The sequence below is a fragment of the Cotesia glomerata genome, linkage group LG4, assembly GCF_020080835.1.
Source record: "Cotesia glomerata isolate CgM1 linkage group LG4, MPM_Cglom_v2.3, whole genome shotgun sequence".
In the NCBI taxonomy this organism is placed as follows: domain Eukaryota; kingdom Metazoa; phylum Arthropoda; class Insecta; order Hymenoptera; family Braconidae; genus Cotesia; species Cotesia glomerata.
Genome location: NC_058161.1, coordinates 14,714,810 through 14,731,539, shown reverse-complemented (window position 1 = coordinate 14,731,539; position 16,730 = coordinate 14,714,810). Strand labels below are relative to the sequence as shown.

The window sequence follows — 16,730 nt, the reverse complement described above, 5'->3', positions numbered from 1 at the left end:
AAATTTTTTAGGTGATAACAAGATAAAAAAATTAACTTCATGAGAAAATTAAAAAAAATTCACGAGATTTGACTACAGAAAATCGAATAATATTTTCATCTTCAGTCGTAAGAAGCTATTGCTTGTTACTAGTGACTCAAATGGAAAGCAGTGAAGTGATTAAATAGGGTTTTAAATATCAGAAATAAGAAATTTTATGATTCAGTTTAGTAAAAAATAACTTATTCTAAGTATCGATTCAATTAAGTAGTTTAAAATTTTTTTTACTCAATCTATGTAGAGTTAATTATTGAACTTGAATATTGCTAAGAACGATTGATCATTTCTTTATAAATGTCAATTACATTTGAATGTATTTATCATCTACAACGTTAATTATGAACATATGTATATATAAACTCAACAAATTTAATATCACTATACATCAATGATATCATACAGCGGTTTGCAAAACTAGTTGGGTGAGTTTATCATAAGTCCTTGAACTTATGAATTATTCATTGAATGAATATTTTCTTTTTACCACAAACCACAATCATTTAAAATTTGTTTTGCAAAATTGAAGATGAATCTGAAAGTACGGTGTGTAATATTTAGTATTCAAATATTAGGATTATTACAGCTTTCTCATAGTCAAGATACATGTGAGTAAGTACATAAAATTTTAAAAAATAATGAAGTTGATAAGGATTAATTGAAAAAATTTTTCAGACTTAATCAATTCCGTTGTGCAAATGAACAATGTATCACCGGGGAATTTTTATGTGATGGAAAACAAGATTGTATGGATGGAAGTGATGAAACTCGACATGAATGTTTAAAAACAGAAATTATTTGTCCACAATACGCATTCCGTTGTGATTATGGTGCTTGTATTGATGGAGATGCACTATGCAATGGAGTCGATGACTGTGTAGATAAGTCTGATGAAAAATCATCAAGATGTCGTGGTTCTATCACGAATACATCAGTTGTGAACTCTGGAAATTGTGGAATCAATCAATTTAAATGCAATAGTGGGCAATGTATTGATGACATTGTGGTCTGTGATGGCTCGCCTGATTGTAGTGATCAATCTGATGAAACTTCAACGACTTGTAGTTCTCACCAGTAAGAAAATAGTTTATAAAATGCATTCGAATTCTGATAAAAAAAATTAACTTGATTTAAGAGAAAAAAAACCTAAAATAATTGAGGCTAATCATTTCGAAAAATTTTTCTCTCAAAGTAAGAAAAATTGATTTTGGTCTAGGAATTTTTCACTTATTTCAAGGTAATCAGATTCGTTAAAATTATCTTTAATTTTTCGAAAAAATCGTCAAAAAAATTTGATCATGTAAGCGATTTGTAGTTTTTTTTTTTTTTTTTTTTTTTTTTATTTATTATTGTATTCTACGTGTATACCGAGAGAAAAAATTGTTTTTGCAAAAAATGGGGATTATTATGACAAGAAATTGATTTGTTGAAAATTTTTAACAATTTTATTTGTTAGCTGAAGACATTTTTTTCACAGTAACTTTCTTGTTGAAAAAAAGTTAATTTGATTTGGAAAAAAACAATTTTAGATAGACAGCTTGCGAATTTTCATCCATAATTGGTATTTCTCAAATCTAGAAAACTTTTTCAACAAAAAAGTAACTGTAAGAAAAATTTTAATTTCTTCGGCTAAGAAATAAAATTGTTTAAAATCTTTAATAAATTAATTTCTTATACCATTTCTCATTTTTTTCTCATAGTTTTGATGACACAGAAATTAACAGATATTTGAAAATTATTTCGATTTTTTTGACAAAAAAATGAAAAAAATTATCAATGCAATTTTTCTAAATATTTTTTTCGTATAAATCATTTTTTCAACAAAACTAAAAATTGATCAGAAATCTGCAGAATTCAGTTAATAATTTTTACTGTATTTAGGTGTCCAAAATTTACATTTCAATGTGCTTACGGTGCATGTATAGATGGAGATAAGAAGTGCGATGGGATTCGGAATTGTGTGGATGGTTCTGATGAAGAATTCATTTTATGCAGTGAAAATAAAATTGCTATTTCTTCAACAACACAAAAAATAAAAAACCAAGTAACTTCGACGACTTCTTCACCTTGGATTCAACCACAATCAACTTGTTTTCCTCCGAAACAGCCGCAAAACGGAAGATGGAAATTACATAAATCACAGTGTCAAAGTAACGAACATTGCGATGCTAACCAAAACACTGTTATGATTCCTGGAACATATTTAGTTTATAACTGTAATCCTGGATATGAATTAAAGGGTTCTAGTGATATTTTTTGTGGTCCAAAAAGTAAATGGTCAAGTGAACCAGAGTGTGTTGGTTTGTATAATTTGTTTTTTATATTATTTCTTGAAGTGTCTGGATGAAGATAATTTTTTTTTTTTGACAGAAATTCGCTGCAAGCCTTTGAGCTCAGTATCAACAGTAGCAGAATGTGACTATAACAATGAATGGATTTCCTGTGAGGTGCTAGTTCCTCCAGGAACTAGTGCCAAAATTTCATGCCGTGATAGTTACCGTCAAGATACAACGGTACTCGGTCTTCAAAGAGACATTGTTCGATGCAATGCTAAAGGCCAGTGGGAGCCTAAACCAATTCATTGTATTCCAGGTTCGATTGTTATTAATATATACATTAATGGTACAGTGATTAGGCTAGAAAATGATGGAAAAAATAATTATAATTCTGTATCAAATGTTATCACATTGTTAAAAGATAGAGTTATGATTCAAACTGATATAAAATTAAATGATTGAAAGAAAAAACTAATCTATTATTTACTTTTTCTGGTGCTAATTTATTCGTAGAAAGTATACAATTTTTCTTCTTTTTTATTGGAGGCACAGCAATCATAATAATTGTAGTTGATAATTGAAAATCAGACAGTAAATAGATACTTTTTCAAAACGTATTTCAGTGTGCGGCATTCGATCTACAAGCCTCAACCCTTTGATTGTAAAGGGAGGCACTCCTAATATCAGCGATTTTCCTTGGCATGCAACTTTGTACAAATCTGAATCCCGTTACGACGAAAAAATGTTTATTTGTGGAGCAACTATAATACAAAATGATTTGTTAATAACAGCTGCACATTGTGTTTATAATGAAGAAATTCAAAGAGTTGAAAGTCCAGAAAAATTTTCTATCGCTACAGGGAATATTTTTCGAGATTTTAACAGTTTACTTCATGATTCAAGACTCGTTCACAAAAGAAATGTTAGTAAGTTGTTAAAGCATTTTTTTTTTTTTTTTTTTTTTTTTTTATAATTTTCCGCGTTTTATAAAAAATTACACGGGTTATTTCATGTCAAATCGACCAATAGTTGGAATCAACCCCTTTCAATTTGGACGAAATTTGTTCAAGACTTTTCTTTCATCATAAAAAAAATTTGCAAGAGGAAAAAACATAAAAAACTTTTTTTCGAAAGTTTTTCAAAATTCAAAATTTTATTGTTTTTCTAATTTTTCAACTTCATTTTTTTAATAAAGTTCGTTGTATCTTGAAAACTATTATAGATACAGAAATAGTCTTTTTTTTGTTATAAAGGGGACAACACTTAAGGCTATTGAAAAAAAAAATATTTAGGAAACAAATTTTTAAAAATGAGACACGAAATTCGGGGTCAAATTTTTTACAGTAATACCTTTAAATAATCTTAAATTAAGAGATCCTGAAAATTTCAGAGAGGTGTTTTGTTTTGTTTAAAAATTATGAATTTTTGAATTTTGGAAAAAAAATTTTTTTTGTTTTTCTTCATCTCTAAATCAAATAGTTAAGAAAACATGTAGTTTTGTACTTTTGTTCGGGAAAAATGTAACTTTATGATATAATGGCATAAACACAAAAACAATTTAAATTGAATTACACAAAATTTTCGGTTTTTTTAAGTTTATTAAAATAAATATTTAGAGGTCACTCATCGCAGATAATATGTCAAATCAAAATAACATAAGAAAATTTTTTCCTAATAATACTGAAAAATTATTCGGTTCTCTAAATTTTTTACGTAGCGTATACTTAAAAAAATCATTATCGTGATCACGATTATTTATTTCAGATAAAAAATATTTTTATTGATTGTAATTACTCGGGCAACAAAGGACGTTATTCACGAGACATTGCTATTTTACAAATTGATAAAGTATTTACGTTTACACAATTTCTTGTGCCGGCTTGTCTTGATATTACAAACAATGATCATATAGCAATTGACGTTGGGCAAAAGGGATCCGTTGCAGGGTTCGGAAGAACTGAACTGGGTCCATCAAGTGGTATGTTACAATCTCTGACTGTACCAGTTGTGCCTCTAAGTCATTGTAAATCAGCCAGTGCTTCAAATGAATCTGATGTCTACACTACACTTGATAAATTTTGTGCTGGATATACAAACGGTATGAAACTCTCTTCCCCTTGATAATTAATAAATTATCTTTTTAATATATTCTATTAGGTACTTGAATAATAATTTTTTGTAACAGGGTCATCGGTTTGTAATGGAGACAGTGGAGGCGGTTTGGTTTTCAATAATCAAGGATTGTGGTATCTCCGTGGGATTGTCAGTGTGAGCATTGGTTCAAAAATATCCGATGGCATTCCAGTTTGTAACAATAATCTTTATTCGCTGTATACCAAAATTTCTAGCCATATGTCGTGGATACAAGACATTATTTTCAAGCTCGAAACTCATAAAAATATTCCACCATGTGACACAGCGTCTGATTTTTCACGGAGGCTTTTTTAAAATACTATTTTTTTTTTTTTTTTTTTTTTTTTTAACAGTAAGGAGGTATTAAAAGTACATTGTTTGAATTTGAAATTTTATTTTTTGACTCAATAAATAAATTATAAATCTTCAATTAGTTAATTAATTAATCTGTATACTGTATTAATATTAAATAATCGAACATATTTGTATAAAAAATAGTTATTAGTAAATTACTTTAGTTATTATGCATCAAGCACATTGGTCTTTATAACGAGTCGAAGATATACACGCACAAGAAAACACATAATTCATACCGTGCCTTATAGATGAATCTTACAGCTTTAAACTTCAAAACAATTGTCATTTTTTCAAAGAAAATCCTTGACTTCTTGACTCATGAACGATTTTGTTTCAGGAGGCGAAGGAAATTCTATAAATAAAAAAATATCAATAGTTAAAAATGTTGTTATTGCTCAAATAGTAAAATAATTTTTTATTGAAATTAATTAAACTCAAAACTACAAAGTATGATACGAAAATTCGGTAATTGTTTTTATGTAGGGCTCCACCGATTTTGGCCATAAAAAATCAAAAAATTAACTTATCTGACTCTAGTAGAATTCATATAAATGTAACTAATGTATTTGTCTTCATGACAGAACTTTGAAAAATTTCATGCCAAAACATCTACAATTCTTAACGAATCTTAACGAAACTTAACATACTTATTAAACAGAAGAATACTAAATGAGTCAAGTTAAAAAATGAGTTTAAACGGTTGAATAAGAATGGAATAAAAAGCATTTCAAAATTATGAAAGTGGCGAAAATGTTTACTTTACTGCTTCTTCAAATTACTTTTCAATGAAATAACTTATCGACATTCTGTAAAGTGCATAAGAAAGCGTATTAAATAACTTTTTATTTTCACATCTCCTTTTTTTTCCAGACCAAAAATTATCTTTTGCTCTATCTATTTCATGAAAATTTAGTATTGCAATTGTTTCAATGATTCTGTAAATATTGGGTTACTTAAGAATTAACTTTCATTTCGGCTGCGGAATGTTTTTAATTTTTTTTTCTTCATATTTTGTTTATCTTCACGGAGGATTTCAGATACCACAAAATTGTGAAATCTTGAACAATTGAAATAATCATAAATCCTTTTTTTTTTTATTATTTTATTTTTAATGCAGAATATGAAATATTATGTAAAAATATTGGAAAATTATCTTATCATCTCTAAATTGTCAAACGTTAAGATTTACAATATTTTCAAAAATTCGTAAAAAATTTTCTAATCATTTTTTCATATTTTCTTTTTTTTTTTGGTTTTTCATGCTCGTTAAGAAAAATAATAGTATGGAACTCACAAATAGATTTCTCAAAAATCTCATTGAATAATAAGACAAGAAGATATTTTAAAAATTTTCAAACTGCAAAAAAAATAAAAAAATAGAATTTTTTAAATGATTTATAAATCTGCTGTAAAGAACGATGTAAAAAAAAAGTTGTTAACAAATCGATTTTTTAATTTTTTATGGCCGAAAAATAGTAGAGCTTCACATCTAAACAATGAACGAGAATTATATTTTTAAAAACTCTGTCGAAACGCAAAATAAAAGCATCAGGTCTTTAAGAGTTTTTTTTTCTCGGCAATCTCTGTTGAGCTATATGGGAAAAAAATTGTAATTTTCTTTTTTATTCGGATTTTATATGTATATCAATATTGATATAAAAATAGTTTTTCATCAATATTGTCGACATCAGTCGACAATCAACTAATTGTTTTTATATTTTTAGTATATATTTTTCCTACATTTCTAGTATAAATTTCTTTAGTGCAAATAATTGAAAATTTAACCTTTATTAAAAAAAATACAAACCTGGCAAACGCAAATCAGACAATCTGTTTTCAAGTTCTGGAATTTCAGAAGAAGGCACTGGTGGTAAAGATTTATCCGGAGAATCAGAATGTAATAATTCGTCTAATTCTTTCTCTAATTCATCATCCGATTCATCAAGTTTTATGGGCTCCGTTAGTGATTTTTGCATTTCATCAAATTCTTCCATTATCTGAAATAATTATAGATTAAATAAAACGAGTATACAAGGTAACAAATCAATTTCAACATGTCAGTTTTCATTAAAAATTTCAAAATAAATGTAATTTTCCTTGTTAATCACAAAATTAAATCAAGAAGTATCATGGAAAGTTCTAAAATTTTGAACTTAACGTGTACTAATTTAATAAGAAGTACTTCATAATGGTTGAAAAATTGAATTGGATAAATATATAATTTATATCTTACCTCACGCACATCATCCATAGTATCTCGAGCATTAATCTCAGATAATCCAGCTTTTTCACAATTTTTCAATATTTCACTACCTTTTTTGTATGCATCGAGTACCTCAGTATTAGAATGTGCATCAGAGATACTTGTAATCAAAGTCTGTAAATTTTGCAAGGTCATTGCATGTTTTTCAATTCTTTTATCAAGTTCGTGTTTTCTTCTCAAAAAAGTTTTAGCTACATCTTTCAAACCCCTATTGATGTAAGATTTAACTTTGTCCAAAACGTCATTACGTTCAATTTCTAATTCCTCGATCCGTTTTAAAATAACTTTTTCGCTTTCTTGTATTTTATATAAACCTTCCTCAGATTCTGTTAAATTACTGATACTATCGGGAGAAATTTTTAAACGACTATTCCAAGCATTATTGTTCCTATTATTTAATTGGCTACTTTTTAATCTTCCAATCCAAATTAAAGCTAGTTTTACATTTTCTTCAGACAAATTGTTATTATTGTAAGCTATCCTACATTTTTCAGTTATTTGTTGAACTGTTAAAATTATTGGTTTTTTATCAGATGATAAACTGAGTATTGTATCTGCTAATCCTTTTACCGTTTTCAAGTGAACATATCGAGTCTCCGAATTGACAGGAACATTTGTTACAAAATAATTTTTGAGCTTCGAGAAAGACCAAACAACTGGTTTTTTCACAACAGTGTCCACTAACCAGGATCCCCAAGTTTTTTGATCTTGTAAAAATTCATTTTCCGTAACTATTTCCCGATTTCTGTATAATTCTTCAATAACAGTATTCAAACACAATGGTGTACATCCTTTTCTTTTAAAAGTCGCTTTAAGATCAATTATCGTGAAACAACATTTATTATTAAAACTTAACCATTTTGATATCAATTCTTGCCAAAATTTATATTTAGAATCCCAATCCTGAGGGTTGACAGAACGATTTCGAAATTCTGCAAACATTGCATTCATTTGTTCATCTTTAAACCAAGAGTCAGGCATATTTTGAGTAGGCAGCGGAGTAACATCGTTTGAATTTGACGAAATCATTTTGTTGATAATTATATTATTCTCCCTGTAATAATTTTATTAAATTTGCCAATAATTAATTTGTAAATATAACAGAATAACAAATATAAGACTAACTTACTGTATGATTCATTAGTTTTGATATCAATCACTGAACTATAATAATAAACATTCTGCTCAGCTGCTCAAGTGGTAAGACATCTGATGGGCACTTTTAAAATTAATTTTTGAACTGCTCAATGGTTCTCATTCAGTAATTTAAAAAAGAACAGTCGCTCTAGCGGAATAGTAATTTATTATAGTTAGTTAGTTAGTTAGCAATTAAGTGATAAAAAATTTAAGACACTGACATTAATTGAAAAAAAAAAAAAAAAAAAAAATTCCACATGTAAAAATTAAAAAAAAAAATTATTAGTGCAAATTTTTTAAAGCATTTTTTTATTTAAATTGATTTTTTATAAAAATTAAAAAAATTGACAGTTGTCAGCTAACTTCAGCATCATCAAAATTTTCAGTTTAATTTATTCCGAATATTCCAATCAGTTGCCAAGTTATATTCCAGTTCATTTTTAACGTGCTCCAAGATATAAAGTTAAATTTAGTAAAGGTTAGAATATAAATGTTTATTTACTTATTAATTTAATATGATGTGGATCATAAAAATTTAATTTAAAATTATACTAAATATATTTAAATAAATAGTTAATATTTTAAATTTCGAAAAATACAGTCGATCAATGTTTCGCATATTAAAAAAATTTGAATCAAATAAACTCTACTCATTTTGTAAGTAATTTAACATGAAAATTATATTAGCCGACATTTAAAAATTTTTATAATTATTTTTATTGAAAAAATTGTTACTATAAAATTAAAAGAAAAAATTTCACAAGTAGAAAATTTGAAAAATTATACGTGCAATTTTTTTTAAGTATTTTTTTACTTGCAATTTAATTGTTAAAAAAAATAGAAAAATTTTTGAACGTCGGCTAACTTTACTATTATAATTTAACAATAAGTTCTACATTTTTAACATTGATTGTGATATTTATGTTTTAAACAATTTTTCTAGGTACCAGTCACGCAAGTAAAATGTTTCCCAATGAGAGTACTCTGAAACCAACTGATGAAAGTGTTCAAGAAAATAAAAAAAGACAGATAGAAGATAATGACAATAATGAAGATCCGAAAAAAATGAAAAAAACTGAACGGGTCAAAAAACGGAATTTTGCTTTATTACTAGGATACTTAGGTAAAGATTATTATGGCATGCAAAGAAATCCCAACATGAAAACGATCGAAGAAGATCTATTCACAGCATTGCTTAAAGCTGATTTGATTGACCAAGAATCGTTTGAAACAATTCAATACACTCATTTTCAAAGAGCTGCGAGAACCGATAAGGGAGTATCTGCGACTCGACAAATTTGTTCCGTAAAATTACGTACGTAGAGAATTTTGATTTGTATATTTCTAAGTGAATAATTAAGGAGCTGATTTTCAAAAGGGTATCTTTATTTTTTAGTTTTTTTCAATACAAGTAAAAAACTGTTTACTTTTAACTATAAATTTGTTTATCAATTTTTTTCTATTCTCATGCATATTGCTCGTGATGATAAAGGCGTAATTTAATTTTTATGAAAAAAACTTTATAATTCTCAATGTTGTTATTGGTTGAATTTAGAAAAAGTGCCCTTTTGATCCGAATTTCTAAAAAAGTACCCTTTTGATCCAAAGTGATAAAAAAAAGTACTCTTTTGATCTAAAGTGATAAAAAAAAGTACCTTTTTGATCCTAAGTGATAAAAAAGGTGTTTTTGGCTTACTTGACAGAATAATCATCGAATAATATTTTTTTATTCAAAACAAACAAAAATAATTCAACAAATTTTTTATTTTTGGAAATAATAACATATTTTATAAAACCAATTATGAAAAATTAACTATTAAACATTAGAACAATCAACTATATAAATTATTAAATTATTAAATATATCATTTAATAACGATAAATACTTAGTAAATTGAATTTAAGATCTCCTTTTGATCCAAAACGTAAATTTTATTATTTTTTTTTTATACTGAAAAAATTTGAATTCATAAAATTTGATGAAACATATCAATAGAGTTCAGGATTTTGCACCCGATTATTAAAAAAAAAAAAATTCAAATATTTATCAAAAAATATCCTTTTGAAACTCAGCTCCTCAATTGTTATTTATGCTTTCTATAACTCATATTTGCAGCTGAACATTCTAAAATAGAAGATATAAATAAGTATTTACCAAAACAAATACGAGTTTTTGGTTTAAAAAGAGTCACAAAAGGATTTAATAGTAAAGGACAGTGTAATGCGAGGACTTATACTTATACTCTTCCAACTTTTGCATTTGCACCCGACGATCCTTCGATTATCGCTATAACTCCAACTGACGAGGATATTCAGAAACGAATTGAAAAACTTTCAGTAATTGACGGAAAACCATTCACTGATTTTCGCATGACACCCGAGTTACTTGAAAAAGTAAATTCCGTTTTACAATTATATTGCGGAACACATAATTTTCATAATTTCACATCTAAAGTGTAAGTTGGATTTTTTAATACTTCTACTTTTAATAGTAATAATTATTACTAGCAACCTGCAGTCACCATGCGGCTGTAGAGATTTACGGATTATGAATAAGAAAATTTTGGCTCAATGATTTTTTGATGTTTATAATTACACTATACATAGTTTGGGTACTTTTTAAATAAATTTTAAAAATAATAATCCTATGACAGGATCAATTATGAATAATTTAATGGGCAATTGTGACGGAACAAATTTATAGAACCAACAAACTATTCAATATTTCTCCAAAAACTTGACATAAAATTGACTATCACTGAAGAATATATAAAACCAAGAAAATTCAAATTCTTATCAAAACTTTTCTGATGATACTAAATTAAACTATAAAATTTTTTTTTTTTAAATAATACTATGCTCGTCGCAAAATTTTCCTTACTCTCTCAATTATTTAAATCATAAATGACTATCGCTGAAAAAATATCAAACTCAATTTACGATAAAGATATACCCGTTACAAAATTTTTCTTAGTCTCGTAATTATATGGAATTAATTTTTGACTTATAAACACATTCACATGGACAAAAAAAAATAAATAAACAAATGACGTTTATCGCGAAATTCGAATAAATTTAGAACTACTTCAAAAATTAATTATATAGATGATTATTATTTTTTCTAAACGATTTATAGAAAATTCAATTGTATTTTTTAGGAGACCGTTTGATCCAAGGGCCATGAGATACATTATTAAATGTCATTGTTTAGAAACTCATGTGACAAACAATATTGAATTTGCAACAATTTTAATAAAAGGACAAAGTTTTATGCTTCATCAGATCAGGAAAATGATGGCACTTGCAATTGGTGTAGTAAGAAATCTTATTTCAGAAGAAACTTTAGAAGAATGTTTTAAGCCCGAAAAACGTGAAGTTCCTACTGCTCCAAGTTTAGGATTAGTTCTTAATCATGTAAGTTGAGATTATTATAATTTCTTTTTGCTAAAAATATTTTGAAGTTTTCAATATTTTTTTTTTTTTTAATTAATATTAGGGGTCACCTTTTCTGAGACCGAATCCAATCTTCACTTGAATTTTTTCTTTACTTGTAGATTTTTACTTCACATGTTTCCACTTATTTAATTCAATATATTTTTCTATAGGTTCATTATGACACTTATAATAAAAGATATGGATCCGATGGACTTCACGAAAAATTAGAGTGGGATGAATGTGATAGTCAAATTCAGAAATTTCACGAAGATTTTATTTTACGACATATTGAAGAAACTGAAATCGAAAATCAATCGTATCCTTTTTAATATTTAAAATAATATTAACATTTTATATGCTATTTTTTAACAACGAACTCAATTAAGAGAAGAAATTAAAAATTGATCCATTTATATAGTAAAATTTCTATAAAGTTTTATAGTTATGTCTCAATTTTTTCATAAGCCACTTAAAAGACCAATAAATGTCATAACTCATGAGTCGTCATTCATAACTAAAAAACCTTTGCAAAAATATCCTGCTAAAAATATTCTGTTTAAATCATGTTAAAAATATCGTTGTCTTATGGACGTGAAAGTATATTTTCGTAAGAAAATTTTATCCAAGAGTACTTTTGGCAAGATATTTTTGTCTAGAACCTGTAATCGAACAACTTTTTTTAATTTTAAACAAATTAAAAGATCTTAACTAATACATCCTTAACATGAAATAATAGAATGTTACTTTGGCTCGGAGAGATAGCTCGCAGTAAAATTGGTCAAAAAATGGATCTGAATCGTGATGAAGAAGAAAATGAAGAAGATGAAAAGGAAGAAACGAAGGTGGAAGCGACTTCATAATAAATTTTTTGTTACTTTTTTTAGTTTTTACAATAAATAAGAATAAATATTGATCATAAACTTAGACAAAATTATTGTTAGTTTTTAACTTGATGTTAGTCTCCTTTTATCAAAGGATATAAAATTATACAAAAAATCGAGCATTTTTTTCAAAAACTTAAGTATATATTTTTATTGTGAATAGTCTATGAATTTTTTATTTTAATTTTGTACTAACACAAAAGATTTATAAACATATATTATCGATAATGAATGATTTATTCTTCAATATACACTCTATAACACTCTATAATACATAAGTCAAAGGAATGATTAAAAAGTGGAAGCTCAAATAAAATATCTTTATGAAAATAACTGCTTGCTACTTTTTGGTACCGATTTTTTTTTTATAAATTAATTGACATAACTAATAAATCTACAAGTTAAGACAAAAAATATTAATGCATAAACATATGTAGTCCGTTTTATAATTATAATAATTATTGTGAATTAGTTTTCGACGTAAGTCTAGACAAAATTAACACCAAATTATATTTCATTATCTTTCATATTAAATATTATATATTTTTACATAGAATAAAACTCTTTTATAGATATCAGAAAAATACTGTTAATAGAGAACATTTTCAATAGAATTTATCTCATATTTTTTCATTTTTTTCTAGTCTACATTTAAGTATTAATTATTTTTTGTTTTCCAGCAATTTTTAATAGTTTTGATAAAAAAAAAATAACATAAATATCTTTGAATAATTTAATTCTATAAACAAACAACTAATCAGTGTCAACGAGAGACTTTGAACTTTTTAATAAGTATATATAAATATATAAGTAGTCTATATATCGTTTACTATTTTCGTCACTAATGTTCATTCATTCGGATATTAATTAATAATTCATGTTCAATCATCATACAGTCAATTGAAAAAATGAATTAAAGCCTGGGTTCTTAATTTTATTAAGTGATGCACTATATGTATTTGTTGATCAATTCATTCATTTGAAAAGTTAATAAGTATATTGATAATTGGAATAATAAAATAATATATTGCGAGATAATTACAATATAAGTAAATTTTTTTTTTCAAGTCAATGACTATTAATAAATAATACTTTTATTATTTATAATCATAGTTTATATTATGGAAGTAGCAATGAAATGATAAATTAATCATATCGTAAAAAGTCTCAGTAAGTTGTATGAAAATATAGGTACATACTAATTTATTGATTTACTTGATGAATCACAAAAATTATTGAAATTAAGTAAATATTTTAACTGTATAATAACTGATTGACAAAAATTAACCGGAAATTAGTAAGAAGTTATAGCAGTCTGATAATTTTTTTAAAACAAATTTAAATAATATAAAAAAAATTCTATACATCAATAGATAACTTAAATATTAAATAAAATAATTAACAACTCTTTGATTATCGCAAATAAAATATTCTAAATAACAATTTAAAATTAAAAAATAAAATCTAAATTCAGAATTATTTTGTTTTTTGTAATCCTTGACGTTCTTTAACATCAATTATACTGAGATTGATAGCAGCAACATACCCGTGAAGTATTGAGATGCATGATTTTACTATTGCTACTGGTGCTGATATAAACAACATTATTTTTAATAAACTCAATCCGAGTACTGCAAAAAAATACATAAATAAATTATTCTAAACATTTTAAGCCTTACTAAATAGTCTCTCTGAGAAACGATACTCTTGAATCAAATAGTGATATTCAGCATTCTTATTTCATCAGAATACTTAATTATCAATATTTTATAATTTTTTAATGATCTTTATAAATTATGATTTCTCGGGACTTCAATATCTGAAAATATTAATTTTAAAAAAATTTTGAATGATCGCTAAATTAAGCCGAAACTTTAAAAGATGCAGAATTACGTTAACTTTAGAGAGACCATTAATGTAAACTATGGAAGCAAGAGACCGCTGAAAATTTATTTCGCTAATTTTTTTAAAGTATTTAATATGCTTACTCATGGGTCCTTCGGTGAAATGCAAAACATATAATGTTGCGTAAAATGCTTCATTTCCAGCACACATGAAAAACAAAACTAGACGATTTGTGTAATAAATATTCATAATTGGATTCTCTGACATGTCAATGAATTTATGGCTCGCTTTTCCTTGTAAAATTGTCCTGTGAACAAATATAAATTATTCAGATAAATAATTATAAAACAATGAAAAATTAATCTAAAGTTCTATCTCTGTCACACAGATAGATGAAAAAAAATTTTTTTCTTAATTTTTGCATGATACTAAAAAAATGTACAGGCTCAAATCAGTTTTCCCGAGAAATGATCGTATTTTGATTAGAAGGAAAATAATTCTTTAGATTGCGATAATGAATTATTTGTGGACTAATAATAATACATAAAATTGAATTTTTATAGGTCATTAATTTCTGACTAAATATATGTTTATTTATATTTTAAACGCTCTAAATAAATCCAGCCTAAATCGAACATTGCGATTCAATTGTATTTATCGTGAAAGACGTTTGATAGTATTTTTATTCTGTACATATATGCATAAGTTTGAGATGTATTTTAACGTTTTTTTACATCAGTTACTTATCGAAAAAAAAAAATTAAACACGTTACATAATTTTGGAAATTTCTTTCTTCAAAAATATGTAGCAATTATACGAAGGTTGATTTATATCATGTTAAAACTTAGTTCAAGATCTTCTAAAAACATAATAGTCGATATTTGTAAAATATTTCCGATTATCATTAGTTTCCATACAATTTTGTTTATTTTTATGCTACAACAGTCTTATATCAAATGCATAATATAGAAAACTTTCTACCGAAACTATTTTAACAGATAAGATATTTAAATATGCCCGATGATAACTAACTGATAAGGACATAAATAAGTAAAAAAAAATTAAAAAACTTTGCATAAAGTAGTTTAATAAATGAATCGACGTTTGATAATTCACTCAACCGTTTTTGCATTTGGGATATACTAAGTTCTTACAACCTGGAACAAAATAAATTCACTTACGTATGCAAATATATCCAATGACAAGCTATATCAATAGCCATACTCAATTGGAACCAGAAAGCATAAGCGGGATAAAACATAGAAAGATTGACCAGAAGACACATTGTTCCTACTCGATCAGTCAATTGATCAAGCATGCCACCAAATTTAGTGCTTTGATTAAAATATCTGGCTGCATGACCATCGACGGCATCCAATAGTGCGCTAATTACATAGCACCAAATAGCAATAACATAATTCGTTGGCATAAAATAAAATGATATAACAGCAAGTATTACTCTTGCAAAACCTAAAACCAGATCGATTATAATTTAATAACGATAAATGTTCATTAAACACTAGAATAATAATCCACGGCTTACTGAATATATGAAAACCACCAAGTGCTCATACAATATACTACCAATAAGTTTTCGTTTAACAATCGATATAAAATTTATTTAAATAAAAAAATCGTTGAATTTCAGTACTTACCAATTAAATTAGGAACGAATAAAAATATATTCTCAGATTCTGCCATTGTATTTTATTTTATTGACCACCACAGAAGACAATTTTTCTACGGAATTGCAATGCGCCAATTAGATCGGAAATAAGTTAGTCAATGAATAAATACTAAAGACTATTTTACTTTGAATATATTACCGTATATCAGCATAAATCTGATTCAAAATCATACTCACCAATTAATTTGAATGAATCAATGCAAGCTTAATCCCCTACACTGGTGAACTTTAAGCCCGATATAACATTTTGAGAATACAATTATCAGATAACTATAATAATAAACATAATATTATTTAATCAATCAAATTTATTTTTTTGTTATTTCTGCTGTCCGCTAGGTGTCAGTAAGACCAGTTTATAAACAAAAACAATCCAATTCAAGGTTAGATCAAGTTAGATGTTACACGTGTGGTTGTTTATTATTCATCCGACAATTTGAAAATAGATATAAAGAATATAAAGAATTATAATTGAATAAAAATGTGAGTTATTTATTCAATTTTTCAATAAGTATATCTTATTCGTTCAAAATATTGAATCACTAGCAACAGCCTTTTTAGTTTTAGTAATCTTAGACAGGCTAAAAAGTGAAAGTTCTATCAGAAAATTCAATAAAATTTTTTAATAATTTTCAGGAGTCATGCAATTGTTTACATTTTGAGTGCTTATCGAACAATA

General features: G+C 26.2%; 4 protein-coding genes across 5 annotated transcripts; 2 read left to right on the top strand and 2 right to left on the bottom strand.

Moving 5' to 3' along the window:
- The first annotated feature begins 351 nt into the window (after window positions 1-351).
- LOC123262794 (modular serine protease-like) lies at window positions 352-4,875 on the top strand. The gene is made up of 7 exons (XM_044725221.1): window positions 352-648; window positions 712-1,110; window positions 1,918-2,336; window positions 2,407-2,628; window positions 2,936-3,234; window positions 4,077-4,410; window positions 4,498-4,875. Exons 1-7 carry the CDS (start codon window positions 566-568, stop codon window positions 4,758-4,760), a joined length of 2,019 nt encoding a protein of 672 aa, XP_044581156.1. The 5' UTR covers window positions 352-565; the 3' UTR covers window positions 4,761-4,875.
- Window positions 4,876-8,222, bottom strand: LOC123262813 (charged multivesicular body protein 7). The gene is made up of 4 exons (XM_044725259.1): window positions 8,196-8,222; window positions 7,036-8,118; window positions 6,610-6,799; window positions 4,876-5,154 (listed from the first exon to the last, which is right to left on the bottom strand). Exons 2-4 carry the CDS (start codon window positions 8,092-8,094, stop codon window positions 5,093-5,095), a joined length of 1,311 nt encoding a protein of 436 aa, XP_044581194.1. The 5' UTR covers window positions 8,095-8,118; window positions 8,196-8,222; the 3' UTR covers window positions 4,876-5,092.
- Window positions 8,223-8,579: 357 nt separating this feature from the next.
- On the top strand, window positions 8,580-12,851 carry LOC123262816 (tRNA pseudouridine synthase A). 2 transcript variants are annotated; one of them, XM_044725262.1, is made up of 6 exons: window positions 8,580-8,680; window positions 9,146-9,517; window positions 10,319-10,658; window positions 11,361-11,616; window positions 11,808-11,953; window positions 12,374-12,851. In XM_044725262.1, exons 2-6 carry the CDS (start codon window positions 9,166-9,168, stop codon window positions 12,495-12,497), a joined length of 1,218 nt encoding a protein of 405 aa, XP_044581197.1. In that variant the 5' UTR covers window positions 8,580-8,680; window positions 9,146-9,165; the 3' UTR covers window positions 12,498-12,851. The 2 variants fall into 2 exon arrangements, with proteins under 2 accessions (XP_044581197.1, XP_044581196.1); XM_044725261.1 differs by lacking the exon at window positions 8,580-8,680 and adding an exon at window positions 8,807-8,859.
- LOC123262838 (CDP-diacylglycerol--inositol 3-phosphatidyltransferase) lies at window positions 12,737-16,334 on the bottom strand. Its single transcript, XM_044725309.1, has 5 exons — window positions 16,229-16,334; window positions 16,020-16,104; window positions 15,546-15,834; window positions 14,507-14,670; window positions 12,737-14,149 (listed from the first exon to the last, which is right to left on the bottom strand). Exons 2-5 carry the CDS (start codon window positions 16,063-16,065, stop codon window positions 13,995-13,997), a joined length of 654 nt encoding a protein of 217 aa, XP_044581244.1. The 5' UTR covers window positions 16,066-16,104; window positions 16,229-16,334; the 3' UTR covers window positions 12,737-13,994.
- Between the last annotated feature and the right edge of the window lie 396 nt (window positions 16,335-16,730).

Bases quoted from the DNA above. Each gene is read 5' to 3' on its own strand.
- LOC123262838 (XM_044725309.1), bottom strand. From the start codon at position 16,065: ATGGCAGAATCTGAGAATATATTTTTATTCGTTCCTAATTTAATTG. The intron at 15,835-16,019 runs GTAAGTACTGAA...ATCTGGTTTTAG, and splicing joins ATTCGTTCCTAATTTAATTG to GTTTTGCAAGAGTAATACTT. The intron at 14,671-15,545 runs GTAAGTGAATTT...ATTTGTTCACAG, and splicing joins CATTGGATATATTTGCATAC to GACAATTTTACAAGGAAAAG.
- LOC123262816 (XM_044725261.1), top strand. From the start codon at position 8,811: ATGTTTCGCATATTAAAAAAATTTGAATCAAATAAACTCTACTCATTT. The intron at 8,860-9,145 runs GTAAGTAATTTA...CAATTTTTCTAG, and splicing joins AAATAAACTCTACTCATTTT to GTACCAGTCACGCAAGTAAA. The intron at 11,617-11,807 runs GTAAGTTGAGAT...ATTTTTCTATAG, and splicing joins TAGGATTAGTTCTTAATCAT to GTTCATTATGACACTTATAA.
- LOC123262813 (XM_044725259.1), bottom strand. From the start codon at position 8,094: ATGATTTCGTCAAATTCAAACGATGTTACTCCGCTGCCTACTCAAAAT. The intron at 6,800-7,035 runs GTAAGATATAAA...TAATTATTTCAG, and splicing joins CTATGGATGATGTGCGTGAG to ATAATGGAAGAATTTGATGA. The intron at 5,155-6,609 runs GTTTGTATTTTT...TTTTATTTATAG, and splicing joins GTCTGATTTGCGTTTGCCAG to AATTTCCTTCGCCTCCTGAA.
- LOC123262794 (XM_044725221.1), top strand. From the start codon at position 566: ATGAATCTGAAAGTACGGTGTGTAATATTTAGTATTCAAATATTAGGA. The intron at 1,111-1,917 runs GTAAGAAAATAG...TACTGTATTTAG, and splicing joins ACGACTTGTAGTTCTCACCA to GTGTCCAAAATTTACATTTC. The intron at 2,629-2,935 runs GTTCGATTGTTA...AACGTATTTCAG, and splicing joins ACCAATTCATTGTATTCCAG to TGTGCGGCATTCGATCTACA.